Source organism: Arachis hypogaea, chromosome 8 (assembly GCF_003086295.3).
Source record: "Arachis hypogaea cultivar Tifrunner chromosome 8, arahy.Tifrunner.gnm2.J5K5, whole genome shotgun sequence".
NCBI classification, from domain to species: domain Eukaryota; kingdom Viridiplantae; phylum Streptophyta; class Magnoliopsida; order Fabales; family Fabaceae; genus Arachis; species Arachis hypogaea.
The window spans coordinates 8,742,927-8,760,217 of NC_092043.1; the positions used below are offsets into that span (position 1 = coordinate 8,742,927).

Consider the following 17,291-nt stretch of genomic DNA (forward strand, 5'->3'; position numbering starts at 1 on the left):
ATAAGATTTTGAGATTGAGTATGAGAGAAACAGTTTTATTATGACATGTATGTTTTTTATTGGAATAAAATTATCTATTATTATAGAGAATACTGATGATTTTGATAAAAAAAAATGTTTAGATTAGGGGTAAGTATTATTTTGGTCCCTAACGTTGAGGCTGAAAATCGATATTAATACGAAAAAAAACGTTAAGGACCATTCTAAATAAAAAATTAGATGAGGGACGATTTCGATTTTCAGCCTCAACGTTAGGGACTAAAATAATACTTACCCCTTTAGATTAAATAATTATTATTATTATTATTATTATTTTTCATACAATTTTTGCATCAAAGTTTATGTATTTTTTAATTTCCTTACTAATATAGGGAAAGAAGATAGGACCTAAGTCCACCACTAGTCCACTCCACCAGCTTGCAGGCTTGGTAGTTACATTTAGGTCTCATAGTTTATCTAATGATTCTTATCCACCATGAAGAATGTTCTGTCAATTTATAGTAATGTTTAAATTTCCTTTTTCCCTTTTGCATTTTGCAACTAGGTTTCTATAGATACATGTGCATATGCACAGGACCCCAGTACATGCTAAAAATGCCAATGCTATCATTTTCACACCCAATATTCACTTTCATGACATCTATACAGCACAATTACACTCTAATGAAAATTTGCTTCTAAATTTCATAAAAAATCTCATAAATAGTTGGTAGCAATAGCATCACTTTCTTTTATACTGTCTTCTTGCATTTAAAATTTACCCATTTACAGTCTAACTATGAATTTCAGTATAAATTAAATTAAGTCTGAGGTCAAATGATATTGCACACAACACTTTTTAATTAAACTATTAAGATTATACATTAACTTTACACTTGATGGTTCTGTATTTTATAAAATATGACACTACTAAGTGTTTAATGCTTCTAGTTTGTCGGTTTCAACTTTCTAGAGCTTTTGGTGTAAAATAAAAGAACTTCAAAGTGAAGTATTGTTTTCAGGGTGAAGAATGAATAAAGGAAGTGTCTACATCTTTATGAGTAGTAACCTTAAATGGGGATATATGGGAATCATAGAAATTAAGAGAGTAACTTTGAGAGAATAGTGTTGCTGCTACCTGCTATGTTTGGATGAGATATTCATCATCATGTCAAGAAATGCATCATCAACAACTCTTCTTATCCTTTTTCTTCTTAACATCTCTTTGCTTCTTCCACCACAAATCTCTTCTCTGAACCAAGAAGGACTCTCACTACTTTCATGGATTTCAACCTTCAATTCCTCTAACTCTGCTACTGCTTCTTCCTTCTTCTCTTCATGGGATCCAACTCATGAGAATCCATGCAGATGGGACTACATAAAGTGTTCCAAACAAGGCTTTGTCTCAGAGATCATAGTACAATCCATTGATCTTCATAGCACCTTTCCAACACAGCTTGTTTCCTTCAACCACCTTGAAACTCTTGTAATCTCCAATGGAAACCTCACAGGTGAGATTCCAACTTCATTGGGAAACTTAACATCTCTTGTTACCTTGGACCTTAGCTTCAACACTCTATCAGGAACCATTCCAGATGAAATAGGACAGCTTTACAACCTTCAATGGCTATCCTTGAATTCAAACGCCTTAAATGGTGAAATTCCAACAACAATTGGAAACCTTACAAAGCTTCAGCAGCTAGCACTCTATGACAACCAGCTCTCTGGAATGATCCCCGGCGAAATAGGCCGGCTGGCGAATCTTGAAACGCTTCGAGCTGGAGGCAATCCGGGCATCCACGGCGAAATTCCAATGCAGATATCAAACTGCAAGGCTCTTGTTTTTCTTGGACTAGCAGATACCGGAGTTTCTGGGGAGATTCCACCAACAATAGGAGAACTCACCAATCTTCAAACACTTTCAGTATACACTGCACATCTCACAGGTCACATTCCACCAGAGATTCAAAACTGTTCATCTTTGGAAAACTTGTTCCTATATGAAAACCAGCTTTCAGGGAACATCCCTGATGAGTTAGGCTCTATGCAAAGCCTTAAGAGAGTGTTGCTTTGGCAGAACAATCTAAGTGGTACAATTCCAGAGAGTCTTGGAAACTTGACTAATCTGAAGGTGATAGATTTCTCTTTGAATTCTCTGGCTGGTGAATTACCTTTTAGTCTCAGTAATCTACTCTCATTAGAGGAGCTTCTTTTGTCTGATAACAACATTACTGGAGAAATTCCTTCCTATATTGGAAACTTTTCGAGGCTGAAGCAACTCGAATTGGATAACAACAAGTTCTCTGGAGAGATTCCAACTGTCTTGGGGAATCTCAAGGAGCTTACTCTCTTCTTTGCCTGGCAGAATCAGCTCCATGGAAGCATACCAGCTGAACTCTCTGACTGCAAGAAGCTTGAAGCAATTGATCTTTCGCATAACTTCCTCACCGGTTCGATTCCTCGAACACTGTTTCATCTAGAGAATTTAACTCAGTTGTTGTTGATATCAAACATGCTTTCAGGACAAATTCCACCAGATATTGGCAGCTGCACTAGGCTGAGCAGGTTGCGCTTGGGATCGAACAATTTCACCGGTCATATTCCACCAGAAATAGGCCTTTTAAACCGGCTGAGCTTCCTCGAGTTATCAGATAATATGCTCAGTGGAGATATTCCCACTGAGATTGGTAACTGTGCTAATCTAGAGATGCTTGATCTGCACGGCAATGCCCTGCAAGGAACAGTTCCTTCCTCATTAGAATTCCTAGTTTCTTTGAATGTCTTGGATCTTTCTGCAAATCAAATAAGTGGAAGCATTCCTGGAAACTTGGGAAAACTTTCATCTCTAAACAAGTTGATTCTAAGTGGAAACCATATCAGTGGTTTGATTCCTCTGTCACTAGGCCTCTGCATGAATCTGCAGTTGCTGGATATAAGTAACAACATGATCATTGGTTCGATTCCCGATGAGATTGGCCACTTGCAAGGCCTAGATATCCTCTTGAACTTGAGTTGGAATTCTCTAACAGGCACCATTCCAGAGACCTTTTCGAATCTTTCGAAACTTTCCATATTAGACCTCTCTCACAACAAGCTCTCAGGCACCCTCCGTGTGCTAAGCAGTCTTGAAAATCTTGTCTCTCTAAATGTCTCCTACAACAGATTTTCTGGTTCTCTCCCTGATACCAAGTTCTTCCGCGATCTCCCTCCGGCTGCATTCGCTGGCAACCCTGAGCTTTGCCTTAACAAGTGTCGTCCGGAGGGAGATCGCCAAGAAGCAAAGTCAGTAAGAAACATCCTTATCTACACTTTCCTTGGTGTTATTTTAACATCTATTGTTGTAACCTTGGGAGTAATCTTAGCACTCAGAATTCAAGGGGCTACTTTTGGGACAAAATTTGAGGAAGGTGGTGAGCTTGAATGGGCTTTCACTCCATTCCAAAAGCTCAACTTCTCAATCAATGACATTGTCACAAAGCTAACAGATTCAAACATCGTGGGAAAAGGTTGCTCAGGGATCGTTTATCGAGTAGAGACTCCAATGAAACAGTTAATTGCAGTTAAGAAGTTGTGGCCAATAAAAAGCGACGAGCCGCCACCAGAGAGAGACCAGTTTTCTGCTGAAGTTCAGGCCCTTGGATCAATAAGGCACAAGAACATTGTAAGACTCTTAGGATGCTGTGACAACGGACGAACTCGGCTGCTCTTGTTTGATTACATATGCAATGGGAGCTTGTTTGGATTGCTCCATGAGAAGAGATTGTTCTTGGATTGGGATGCAAGGTACAAGATCATGCTTGGAGCAGCTCATGGTTTGGAATATCTTCATCATGATTGTATCCCTCCAATTGTTCATAGGGATATCAAGGCCAATAACATCTTAGTTGGTCCACAATTTGAAGCTTTTCTTGCAGATTTTGGCCTTGCCAAACTTGTCAATTCATCAGATTGTTCTGCAGCCTCTAACATTGTTGCAGGCTCTTATGGATACATAGCTCCTGGTGAGTATACAACTTCTCTTACCTTGTAAATCCATTGTTTTGAATTAGTATTCATTGTGCCTTATTAGTAGTATTCATTGTGAAACTGCAGAATATGGATACAGTTTGAGGATCACAGAGAAAAGTGATGTGTATAGTTTCGGAGTGGTGCTACTCGAGGTGTTAACAGGGATGGAGCCAACAGATAACAGGATTCCAGAGGGTGCACATATTGTCACCTGGGTTAGCTATGAAATCAGAGTGAAGAAAAGAGACTTCACATCAATCCTTGACCAGAATCTGATACTGCAATGTGGAACAAGGATCCCTGAGATGCTTCAAGTTCTTGGAGTGGCTCTCCTATGTGTGAATCCTTGCCCAGAAGAAAGGCCTGCCATGAAAGATGTAACAGCAATGCTTAAGGAGATCAGACATGAAAATGATGAATTCGAGAAGCCCAATTTCCTCCATAAAGGCATGGTTACAAATCCTAAAGCGGCTGTTCATTGTTCAAGTTTCTCTAGATCATGTCAGCCACTAATAGATTCACCATCTTCTTCTTCATAGTGTTATTATTTATTAGACTTGTTCAATCATATTCTTTTTTCTTTCTTGTGACATTATTTAATGCATATTAGTATTAGTCAACCAAAGAGAACTCTTATTTATACATGAAAATACTCCATCGTAGACATCTTAGATAATTTAGATCTTTTGATAAATATTTTAGATAATTTTTAAGGTACCCAAAATTTAGTCTGAAGAATAAAAATTAGCTTATATTTATAAAGACTATCAGACTTTTATTTTTAAACAATGTGAAGCGATATAATCTTTTAAAAGGGCTGCATCTACTTGAAGCGTTATGGATGAAAATGTTAAGTTCATTGGATCTTAAGGAATATGTTAGTTAAATAAAACCAAGAGATAAAACATAAGGTTTTGTACTAAAATACCAAAGTGCAAGTTGATTGCACTAGGATCCAGGAAGAAGAGGCTTTAGGACGTAGTCCCATCTGACCAATATAAGAGTCTACTTTTGCCGACAAATGTATCATGACAGAGGGTACCATTTCTTTTCCTTACATTCAATTAATTCCATGAACAATGACTGAAGATTTTGTTTTTGATATTGGAGTTGCAAACTTGCAATGGTATTTTTTAAAAATGTGGGTTGATGGGTGTTATTTTTAAATATGGAACCGTTTAATTAGATAAACAAAAATTGGACTGTCCGATTTATGAGAAGTACAGAAATCAGACCGAAGAATTTGTGAGAGTACAGAAATCGAACCGAGGGATTTCTGTTAAAAAAATTAAAAAATTTGAAGTATAGAAATCGGACCCTCCAATTTGTGTATCTTCCATACTTTTGAAAAACACCAAAAATTATCATGTTAAGATATATCATTACTTTTACTTCCATATACAATGACTTGTTAATAGAAAACAGCTCTTGCTAACAAGTCCTTTGATAAATTTACAGATAAGTTAATTTTTATGAACTTAATATCATAGAAAACTTTAAAATTTTATCTTTTTTATAACATCTTTCTATTTTCACATCCTTAAAATGCACACCGAAAACATTTATTAGTAAAAAATTGGACTTTGACAAAACAAAACGGACATAGCTTTCAAATGTACTGTGAGAGATGGGCCAAGAACCAAAAAGCAAGAGTTGACACTGCCTTCTTTCCTGGCATATTTATATATATATACACATAAGCAATAATATACCAAAAAAAAAAAAACAAAATCAATTTGAGTTAATCGAATGATTAGTTTCCTGATTCACTTAAACAAGTATCATGAGTTTGAATTCTGATTTGTGTATACAACCTATTAACCAGCAGCAAACTTTTAGATGATATTCAAATTTGCAACGAATTAATCTTTAATTTGTTAGGCTGAAAATACCGTAGGTAACAAAAAAATATATATACCAAAAAAGAAAAATATACATAAGCAACATTAGAATTAAAAATTATATAAACAAATAAAGAAAGAAAAATAGTAAAATGAAAGAGAAAACCAAGCATATGGACCACCCAATCCTTCACAAATGTCCCTCAGCAATTATTTGTGTGAAGATAGAGATAGCTCTGTGCTGCATGTTACTCAAAAGAAACTTCGCTTTAATTCATGTGATTGGAGACCATACTAGCCCCACACATACATATAGTTTCATTTCATAGTATCTATCTTATCTCCCTTGGTAAGGAACTCAAGCAATCATCTCCATTAAGTAACTCACTATTTTTCCTAAGAAAGAAAAAAAACTGGAAAAGTAAGTTTTGTAGTTCTTAATTAAATTAAAACACAATGAGAAAAGTTAATATCTGTAGTTCAGTTCATTAATAACACCAATAACACATGCCATATAGCTTCCTTCTAGAAACTAGCCATATAGCTGTTGGAAACAAACGAATTAATGTTCCTAAAGCAACACCCTAGTTACTAGAAAGCAATTCATTATATTTTATGATTAAATTATATGAGACAATTCAGTTTGTAATATGCAGAATAGAAAATTCAGTATGTTATTATATTATATATATAACTAAACTAGAGAACTAAGGTAACTATGACACGTATATAAAAATAAATCATAAACCTGTGATTCCTAACTTGATGAGTATTAAAGGGTACTCATTAATGAAGCACAACAATCCTTGTTTGGTATCATGGGAGACAGATGGAAGAAGTAACTAGTGACTTCTCAAAAATTAAAGTATGAATGCAAACTAACACATGTTTAAACTAAAGTAACACCAAATGTCAGAAGAACTAAGGAAGAGTCAACTGAAAAAAATGATAAAGACTAAGCTTTAGAGGCAATAAGAAGTCAATCGAATAAATTTTTGTAAACCAAGTTAGTGAATGTATTTAAGCCACCAAATCCTGCAGTGGGACATGCAATGATGACGCTTCTGTGTTTATAGTTGCAATCTGCATGTGCTACTTTTTTTCAAGTGGTCACAAATGTACTGATGAATAAACGTGGATATATATTATGGTGAAGTCACAAAGAAATGAAAGAATATTAAAGCAAGCAGTATTCATATATAGGAGACAAAGACTTCATAGAGAATCATCATTTAATTAAGTATAGAAAGGTTATTATGATTACCACCAATTTGATGAGACCAATAAACTTTTTGGTGTGAACTTTTGGACTAAAAGGAATGTGTTATGAATATAAGTAAATAATTAGAGTGTTTTTGAATAAAAGTAAGTATCATTTTAAATTAGGATTGGAAAGTTCTAGAGTATTGCTATTGTAATATGAATATGTTTTATGGATGAGAAAAATTACAAGAAAGATTATCATAGTTAATAGTACTTTTTCTTACTTTCCTTAGCAATACTTTTAGTTTTCTTTCTTTTATAATTATGCTTAATTTCTGCACATAACAGAATGATTGCAAAAACTAGTGGCATGAAGTATTTTCTGTAAAAGTGTAGTAGTATACACTTGTCTCTTAATTAGAGAAACTGGAACAAAGACTTGCATATGGTGATGATAATTTCAGTGCAAATGTGCAATATTCATTTGAAAGAATTTATACTGTTAGATTTTATTTATTTTTTAATTTCTAAACCAAAAGACACAGGTATGAATTTAGTTTAGTACATTGTGATATGTGAAATCAAATGGAATTCATGAAAATAGAAGAGAGAGTCTGGCAACAAAATTTGTCACATTAAACCTTTTTCATTTAAAAAGATCTCAAATTTACACTTACATCCAAAATATGAAAAGAAAACCATAAGGAGTTTGAGTTACATGACTCAAAGCATTTAAATTAAATTACCATCGAAACGCAGACTATTTGCATGGAAAGAACTAGATTCTATTTCTTCACACTTTGCAACTCCAGAAGCATAGTTTATTTGTATTTAAATACATTGAATTTTTAATACATCAACTAATTCGAATGGATAGTTATTTTAGATAAAGGGGAAGACAATCGCTATAATTTGATTTTAAAGGAGATACAAATAATATAAAATCTTATCCATGACATAGTATTTCCAAAGGGTTTGCTAAACAAATTTCTATATTATATATTACCACATAAGAAGCAAAGAACATAGATACCCGAACTTAATGTGACTGAATGCTTTCTCACTTTGTACATACATAGTGTTATACAACTTGACTTATCGAGGAAATAGAAGAACCACAAGTTACTCCATCGTCTTGTACCTCACACTTACCTGATAGACTGAATGGAAAAGGAAAGAACAAACTGGTATAAGAGTACACAATGGTTAGTGACATTGAATGGAAACATACCAAAAAGAAATGCAAAATGAAAGCTTGAACTCACTGGCTAGTATCTTATCCAAGATAAATACAATTTACAGATCAAGATTTCCTCTATGGGTGCCACTTTATGCTGCATCCAACACTTTATACAAATAGAAACTCACAACCGTAAGTATGTGATTATTGATTACAACAGAGACCAAAACTCAGAAGATTCTGAAGCTCTTGGAAGGAGAGTAATGTACAATACCTAGGCTTTTGCTCTGAAGGTACTGGCTGGCCACTCAAAACGCGATCTATTGCTAAGCTCAAGTCTCTTTATACAGAAAAAAAAATGGTGGTTAATACAATAGGGAGATTAGGGAAGTTCAAACAATTGCTCGATGATAAATAATGTGAAGCTAACCTTCCTGTCACTGGTACATTATTACTTGGTCGTGAATCATCAAACTGACCATGATAAACCAGCTCAAACGGCCTCCGACCATCCTATCATTGTTTGATTAACAATTCAGGGCTTCTTAGCAGCCAAATCAAAGTAATGCTGAACAATGTGCAATACAATGAACAATGCTGGCTGTATTTACCTTTTTGTAGAGGAGAAATTCAGGTGTACAAACTGCTCCAAAATCTCGTGCAACATCCTGTGACTGCAACCGAAAAAACTCAAATCAAATATACATTTTTACCAAATTAAAGAAAAGATAGCATCGGTTTTTCAATAAGTTCCAATTAACTGATTAGAAAATGAATGATCTGCAGTCATGATACAGGCCTGATTGAGTTATTCTGTTATTGCTAGTAGAAAAGAGCTTCCAATTTTATGATAAAAAAACGCTAATATGATTTGGAAACACAACCTTTAGAACATGTCTTCAAATGAACATATGGATAATTAATAAATAATGGCATTCAATATCTATTTATGGCAAACAAATCGATTGGTCATGTACACGTAGGTAGGTACTTAATAAAAGGCCACTTAAGTGCTGAAGCATACCTCATCATACAAGTATGGAAAAGGATAGCTAAACAACTTAGCTTCTTCTGCCATGAATTTCGGTCCATCCTGTAAGGCACAACTCCAAGTTTGACAAATAATTCAATACTTTGCTCATATCTCAATTAAAGAATATGTAGTTATAATAACCTGGGGGTGAGTGGCTACGGAATTCGAAGAAATGGCAACCACCGCAAGTCCTCTCTGTAGAAAGAGAACATAAAATTCTTAAAATGTTTTTTTGCTCATTCAATTCCAGCCTGCTACTGAAGAAAGTAAGAAATTTCTTCCTGGGTAATCGATTTACTTACCTCCATATAGAAATTCGTAAGCTTTACAATATCCTTTTTCAGATGCTTAACAAATGGACAATGATTGCATATAAACATAACCTGCATAACACATAAAGAGGAAAGTAAGGGAAAAAAGAAAAAGAAAAAAGAAGGGTCACTACATATTACAGTCTGAACAGATAGAAATTTCACATGTTCACTGAATAAGCATCTGGAGAAAGAGATTAAAGGAACAACTTCTAGAACAGTTCACAAAACTTAGCCACTATGTTTTAGCACATTGCATAAGAGAACTTAAATAGCATATATTAATCCACACACTAAGAACCCTAGTATTAAGCAAAAAGGAAGCTACTGACTTGGTGGTGTATAGCTCAGCTCCATACAATTGGCGCGCGAAGTTAGTTAGAACCTAAAGTTAGAATCAGTTACTAATGCAATTAGTTAGCTAAGTCCCAATGTAAAATGTTAGTTAGTAATTAGCTCTGTGCTTATAGAAAGTGGTATATAAGGACAGAGTACATCACTCTATTATTGAAACTCATTTTGAATGCTCTCAAAAACTCTGCTCATGTAACTTCTCTCTCACCCTCACATCTGAGTTCTCTGTTTACCAAGAACAGATTTCCACATGACTAGAATATCTGTTTCAATGAATTCTTACATGGAAAAAAAAACATGCTTGGAAAATGGAGCAGAACAAAAAAATAAGCAGAAAGATAATAAAGAATAAAAAAAAGTGGAGGATGGTACCAATAGAGCTGGATATGCTTCAAAATCCTCCAATGACCAAACTTTACCAGTAAGAGGCTCTGGAAGCTGATTCAATCCAAACAATTAAAATTAAATTAAGGAAAATATTCCATTTTCAAAGTAATAAAAGAAAGAGGGAAAAAAACCCCTAAACCTGAAATTGAGGTGCTCTGGAGCCCAAGGTTGCAGCTTTGGACTCGGTTCTAGCAGCACGAATCATTAGTCTCGTTGGTGATGAAGGTGTGGCTATGGTGTTTGGGTGTAACCGCAATGCACGAAAACCAAGTGAACGTGATTGTGAGAGTGAGAATGATAATGTAGGGAGAGCAGTGCTTAATTGAATTGAAGGTAACACTCTCAGCTTCAGTGCCATTACTCACATCTACCACCTTCAATTCTCCGTCTTCATCTTCTTCGTAACACACTTTTTTTTTCTGGTCTTCGTTTTTTTCCCGTAATTTTCTTTCTTAAAAAAAAATAGTCCTTATTGGGCTGAATTGGCTGGTCCTCATAAATGGGCTGGGCCTATTCATTAATCTTAACGGGACGAGCTGGATATGTGTCAAGACTGAAACAATAGCTTGTCCGAAAAAAAGGACCAAACGGGCAGCACGAATAGGAGAGTATGCGAGCTATTGAGCTAATAATTAGAAGAGAAGGGTGAAACAGAGCTAAGATTGAAGCAGAATTTCTCTAACATATAATGCAAAAAATCTTTCAGACACTAGTCAGCTTGAGAAAAAGAAAAGATTTCTTATACTAGCCTTATAAATAGGACGGGATGTACACTATTAAATCGGGATGTTACATAGCAAGAAAGGAAGCTTCGGCAGGAAAACAACAACAAAAGTCTTTGAATTCAATAACTGGAGCAGATTAGAGAGAGTTATGGAAAAGTATATGGGAGTTACAAGTACCACAAAAAGTTAAAATATTTTTGTGAAAAGTTTCTCAAAATGTTGTACCAGTAAATTCTAATTTACACAAAAGGAAGTTAACTAACACACCAATATGTCATATTTGTCATGAAGAAGAGGAAACTACTGAGCACGCCCTTCTACTATGCCTGTGGACCAGAGTTACTTGGTTTGGAGCGCGATATCAGTGCATTCCAGCAAAAGAGACAGTCTCATTTTTTGGGAATTGGTTCTTAGAAAATATTTTGAAATAAAGCAAATCGAAGAGAAAGAACAAGACATCATGATTAGCAGAGTTGCAGTCTTATGCTAAGAGGTTTAGAAGACACGAAATAGAGTAATATACCGAAAAGATGAGGTGAATCCTAAGTTGATGATCATGAAAGCCAGAACATGAGAACAAGAATACAGAAAAGCCATACAATCAGACATAATCAACAAACACAAAATCAGCAGAGAAAGAGTGGGACACATTACCTGGAGAGCACCGTTAGAGGGTTGGTTAAAAGCTAATGTTGACGCATCATTTAGAGCAAGCACAGGGGAGACAGCAACCGCGGTTGTGATCAGAGACACAGATGAAAAATTTCTGTTGGGAGCAGCAGAGATAATTGCTTCATGTTCAGCACTAGCAGTAGAAGCAAATTCTATAAGAAATTCAATTATCATAATAAGTAATTTAGGACTAAGCAATATTTTGATAGAATCAGATTGCTTACCCTTAATCCAAATATTGAAATCAAAAGGTAGCTTGGGGGAAGTGGATCCGATTCTGATGGATATTACAGAGATGAAGCAGGAAGTCTCTGGTGGAGAATTCACATAGACACCTCGGAAAGGGAATCAACTGTCCCACCTTGTGGCCACCCTCAAACTTAGCAGAAAATTCAGCAATGATTGAAACCGGCATCCATCAGGAGAAATAGCAAGAATCATAAAGAGGGAGGAGACGGTAGCATGGAGAAGCAGAAGAAGACAAGAAGATTCGCCTCAGTACTTCAATCAGGGAGAAGAAGTGCGGAGACACGGTATCACAACAGAGCAAGAGCGGTCGTGGACCACAGCAACAGCGAACGGCGAGGCGTGCCAACGGACTCTGGTGCAGCAAATCAGCGATGAAAGGGGTAATAATCTGCGATGGCAAGAGAAATCAATGCAACCGGCAGCAGAGATGCTTTGAGGAACACAAGCACAACGAGGAGCAACCAGTAAGCAGCAACGACGATCCTCAGAAGCAGAGGAGCAAAGTAGTGAACTTGAAGGCGCGGTATCAATGCAATCTTTGGTGGAGGCCGGAGGTGGCAACGGATACCAGGCCCATTGGGGGTGGGGGGGACAACATATCTATTAAGAATGACGGCGCAAAGTCAATTGGAACAGAGGACAATCAGTTGAATCTAGGCAAATGGTAGGGTGGACGGCGACGCGAACGACGGTGTAGAAGTGTCACCGAAACTGCAATGGAACCTGAGAAGCAAAGCAAAGGAAGATCGACAATTGCAGAACCAACGACGGTCGCGACGGCCATGCGAGCACGAGAAGGAATTGGCCTAGCGGGTGATGCGGGCGACGGTGGCATGTTCATAGCGGATGAAAGTCTTCTTGGAAGTTCGGAGGTGTTAGAGGCTTAGAGTGCTGAGAAGCACACACGCAACTACCTAGAGAAGAAGGAAGAAGTTTGAAATCTGGGTCCAGACCTGCGTTTGACCCTCGTTCCTTGGTTTTGGGCCTGGATCGGACCAAAAAAAAAAGAAAAAAAAGGACCAAAACAATAGACACAATTCTGGTCAATCAAAGATTTTCGACCTATAACTAATTTGGGTTGATCGAGTGGTCAACTCACTTGTCCGCTTAAATAAGTGTCGATGGTTCTATGCATGCATTTTGACCCATAATACCCAAAAGAAAAATAATTGACCCAGAAAAGTAAAAAAATGTGCACACAATCAATTCTCAGCATTTTTTTTCGTCAAACATAATATCCCTTAGTCCATTTTTCGATGTGATTCACTAACGGAAGACAAAACAATTCCTGACAAAGAGGACAAAACAGTCTCTAGTAGCTTTCTTCTTCCTCCTTTTCTCCGCCGCCATCACCGTCTCATCAGCTCAAAAATTATTCAAACCAAAAACACATGATAATATTGTCGTCTTCGCACACGGTGTTGTGTTGTTTCTGTTAACGACTATAACAGAAAAATCCAAAACAGATGGTAGTTGTAGTAGGAAGAGAGGGATGACAGATAATCCAATTTAAAGATGAAAGTGAGAGTGAAGGAAAAGAAGAAGTGCGAAACAGTGATGTTTTGTTCTGGGTTGAAGTCATTAGTGGATTGTATAGACATGACGTTTTCGACGAACTCGCTGCCGGTGACGGTGTGGGGGATGGTGTTATCTGGTATAAGGCCGCAAGTGTTGTTGTTGTATCCTGGGCAGGGAAGGGCGTTGCAGGTGTCACGGGAGGTGAAGCTGGCTAAGGAGCAATGGGCGGAGCCACAACAGGCAGGTAGTAGATGGAGGAGACATAGTTTTTATTGCAGTAGTCGCTAGGAAGACCAATGCTTTTGGTCTGAATGATTTCTGAGGTGAAGAGACGGTGATGGCGGCGGAAAAGAGGAGGAAGAAGAAAGTTACCAAGAACTGTTTTATTCTCTCTGCTAGGGACTGTTTTGTTCTTAGTGAGTCACTCTAAAAAATAGACTAAAGACTATTATATCTAACAGAAAAAAATGCTAAAAATCAATCTGTATATTAATTTTTTTTGGATTAAAATATCTGCTTTTAAAATTTTTTTAAATTGATTTAAATAATTATTCTAATAATAATCTAAAAAATTATAGGGTAACTCTCGGACAAAAGCATTCGTATTTCGTTGAGTATAAAAAATTCTGGTTAAAAATAAAATATAGAAAACATGACGAAGCAGCATTTTGATCGATTGTGGAACCATTTTCAAGAGAATCATATAGAGTTCATATTGAACTGTTTTAAAAACAAAAAAATTATGAAGTGCTCAGGACGATGTGCATATATTAAGTTGCTTAGAATTTGAAGCAGTTCCAAGAGGTGGAATGTAGTATTCACCAGGAAAAACAAAATTTGTTAAGAAATTGAAATTTATGTCATCTAGTGAACATAATCAAATGTTAAAGCAGCCAGCAAACTTGAGAAATCTTCACATACAGAGAATCTAGTATGTTCACACTTCGGTACAGTTGATACGTAATAAAGTATATTTTCTACTTATTATTTATTTATTTATTTATTTTGGTGTTTTATTTTTAGGTGACTTGAGTATGGTGATATAGATATATGATATGAATTTATATCAAGGAATAGATAAAATTAGATAAAAAATTATAGAAAATAGAATAGAAATCTTTAGAATTAAGACTTAGAAAGAAACTAAAATTTCTAATTATAATATTACATCATATATGTTTATATTATTACATCATACTCTTATTTATAATATAATTTTTTAAGTTGGACTAAGTCCAATACTAATTCTAACAATATATCATATTTGAGAAAAAAATATGATGAAATTAGCTTTTGGTTTGTAAAACTACTTTTAGATAAGCAAAGATTTTAGATTTAGACGAAGAAGAATTAATATTTTAAAATATTGCAATACTTTATGTATAGCTTTAGACATAATAAAGACTAAAATTTGTCTCTATTTTTTCATATTCAGATTCATTGTAATTGAATGTTAGTTCACTCTTAATTTATAATAATTCAACATAAAACATATCTCATTTTATTTTTTAAATCAAAGTTATTTTTAGTATTTATAAGCACCGTTTAACATTGTTTCATTGTGATGAATAAAATTTTTTCTTCTGTTTAAAAAAAAATATATATTCTACTTTACATAAAAATTAAATAACTCACATATTTTTTTTAAATTATTTTTTCACTAATTATTAATATTTTTTGTTCTTAATGTGTTTTCCAATTTGAATATTTGATAACTCAAAAATTAATTCATGATAGATATAAATTTTATACAAGAGTCCATTATTTATCAATAAATTACTGAATACATGAAATGAGATTTAAACTTTCAACAATACTTGAGCAACCCAAAGTTTTAGATTTGCAATCTTCTGACCTCATAACTAAAATAAACTGAACCTGATAATAAGAACTTATATATCCATTATTTAATTTGGAATTTTGTTATGTCATCCATGACATCCGGCAATAAAACAATTAATAAACAAGATGAGATCATTCTTTCAGGATGAGCCAAGTATTTTTAATATTCTGTCTCTTTTTAAATCATGAAACAATACATGCCAATCTAATTCTAATTAATAACTTAATAAAGATTAATTAATACAATAAACATCATAATATCTGGTGAGTTTGTATAAAGTTAAAGAATAATAAAAATGTGGATAAGAATCTTATAAAATAATGTTCTCTTCAAAACAGAAAGCAATAGCTTTATTCACATTTAAATTAATTAATTATTTTATTATATCAATGAAGCATATAAATGATAATGAATTATAGTTTGATATAAGGACGGGCAAAATAATCTTTATTATTTTCATATTTTGAAAACAATATTTCTTTTAATCATGCATGTACTAATCAGGAAAAATTAAAGGGAAAAGCTATTTAATAAAAGTTTCATACTTTTAAAAATAAAACTAGCTCCTCGATCAAGTGTCTTCTATCTGCTCTTTTTATTTTATTTTTATTTTTTTAAAGCATCCATAATTATGTACTTTTTAAAGTTATTGTATGTGATGCACATTGTTCGCTTAAAAACATTTTGAGAATAGTAAAATGACATTTATTCTTTATTGTAAACCATAACCACATGTCAAAAGAAAAATCATAGTAATAATGAAAGAAACCATTAACCAATTACATGAGGTAGTTATTGCCCAACTATTTTGCTTTTTTCTTTTTTTTCTCTCAACTAATTAAAGTTATGGTTATGCTATTCAGAAGATTATTATTTTAATAATGTTAGAGATATATCTATTAATATTATCTTTTTTTATTAACTTAAATTTTTAAAATGAGTAATTTTATGACAAATAAAAATTTCAGATTGTTCACTTTGTAATAAAAAAAATAAAAATAAAAACAGCATACACAATATACACTCTTTTAGAATTTCAGTTATAAACTTCATTTTTCATTAAATTTTACCTTTTTACCAAAAAAATTTCCTTTATATGTAATCCAAAACATATGAATTTTTTTATTTTAAGTAATTACTTTGGCTAAAATAATGTGAATGTTTTAACCTTTTAGTACAAGTAAAATTGTTTCTATTTTCTAATATAAGATACTTGTGATTTACATTGACTAGAAGATAGTCAAGATACCCTAGCTAGACTAGAGACTCCATAAAAATTAAATATGAGATAACACGCACAACTTCCTTCCACTAATTTACTTTCAACTTTAATAAATAAATAAAATAATATACTCTAATAGATTTTCTCTTTTTGATACTAAAACATATTTAATAATAATATTTTAAAATTTTAAGATAATATAATATATGTTCAGTCAATTGCATCAATCAATATTAGCACCGCATAAGTGAAATTCAAAGCTGGTGATGATGTCAAAATACACAAGCCAATAACTTATATTTCTTTGTATTTTAAAACTAGTTATAGGTCATCAATTTTCAATTAACATCTAATAATGCTAACTTGTGAAGACAATTAACCTGAGGGGCTGAGGTACACTTGTATTTTAAATAGAACACTGATGTAAGTATGAAATTTATATTAGAAATGGAGATGCATGCCTATCCTCAAATGAACAAGTAGCTCACCCAGATGATTTGAAATCTACCAAAAATTAATCAATATGAAGGCATTATTCCGCATATAATTTCTATGGTCTATTAAGCTATCTTAAAGTGTTTTTTCTTTTTTTTTTCAGTCATTTTTTAAATAATATTTTTCGTCATATATTATAAAGAGTAACTCTATATCAATTTTTCCATAATAAACAATAAATAAAAATTTAAAGTATCTTTTTTTTATTAAAAAAAATTAACTTTAGTCCCTATTATAGTTACACTTAATTAATTAATTAAAGTAATTAAAA

The 17,291-nt window shown here is 33.8% G+C and overlaps 2 protein-coding genes across 3 annotated transcripts; one reads left to right on the forward strand and one right to left on the reverse strand.

Moving 5' to 3' along the window:
* The first annotated feature begins 708 nt into the window (after positions 1-708).
* LOC112705964 (uncharacterized) lies at positions 709-4,629 on the forward strand. The gene is made up of 2 exons (XM_025757010.3): positions 709-3,980; positions 4,072-4,629. The coding sequence occupies exons 1-2, from the start codon at positions 1,148-1,150 to the stop codon at positions 4,524-4,526; spliced, it is 3,288 nt and encodes a 1,095-aa protein (XP_025612795.1). The 5' UTR covers positions 709-1,147; the 3' UTR covers positions 4,527-4,629.
* Positions 4,630-7,942: 3,313 nt separating this feature from the next.
* Positions 7,943-10,745, reverse strand: LOC112705965 (uncharacterized). Of its 2 annotated transcripts, none has more exons than XM_025757011.2 (10): positions 10,436-10,745; positions 10,282-10,347; positions 9,547-9,627; positions 9,386-9,439; positions 9,236-9,304; positions 8,823-8,885; positions 8,642-8,724; positions 8,486-8,551; positions 8,297-8,377; positions 7,943-8,215 (listed from the first exon to the last, which is right to left on the reverse strand). In XM_025757011.2, exons 1-9 carry the CDS (start codon positions 10,652-10,654, stop codon positions 8,347-8,349), a joined length of 732 nt encoding a protein of 243 aa, XP_025612796.1. In that variant the 5' UTR covers positions 10,655-10,745; the 3' UTR covers positions 7,943-8,215; positions 8,297-8,346. The 2 variants fall into 2 exon arrangements, with proteins under 2 accessions (XP_025612796.1, XP_025612797.1); XM_025757012.2 differs by having other exon boundaries at positions 7,943-8,191; positions 10,436-10,737.
* Positions 10,746-17,291: the final 6,546 nt, after the last annotated feature.

Excerpts from the sequence above, each read along its gene's own strand:
- LOC112705964 (XM_025757010.3), top strand. The coding sequence starts at position 1,148 with ATGTCAAGAAATGCATCATCAACAACTCTTCTTATCCTTTTTCTTCTT. Across the intron at positions 3,981-4,071 it reads TTATGGATACATAGCTCCTG|AATATGGATACAGTTTGAGG; the intron begins GTGAGTATACAA and ends GTGAAACTGCAG.
- LOC112705965 (XM_025757011.2), bottom strand. The coding sequence starts at position 10,654 with ATGGCACTGAAGCTGAGAGTGTTACCTTCAATTCAATTAAGCACTGCT. Across the intron at positions 9,440-9,546 it reads TTACGAATTTCTATATGGAG|AGAGGACTTGCGGTGGTTGC; the intron begins GTAAGTAAATCG and ends CTCTTTCTACAG. Across the intron at positions 9,305-9,385 it reads CCGTAGCCACTCACCCCCAG|GATGGACCGAAATTCATGGC; the intron begins GTTATTATAACT and ends TGTGCCTTACAG.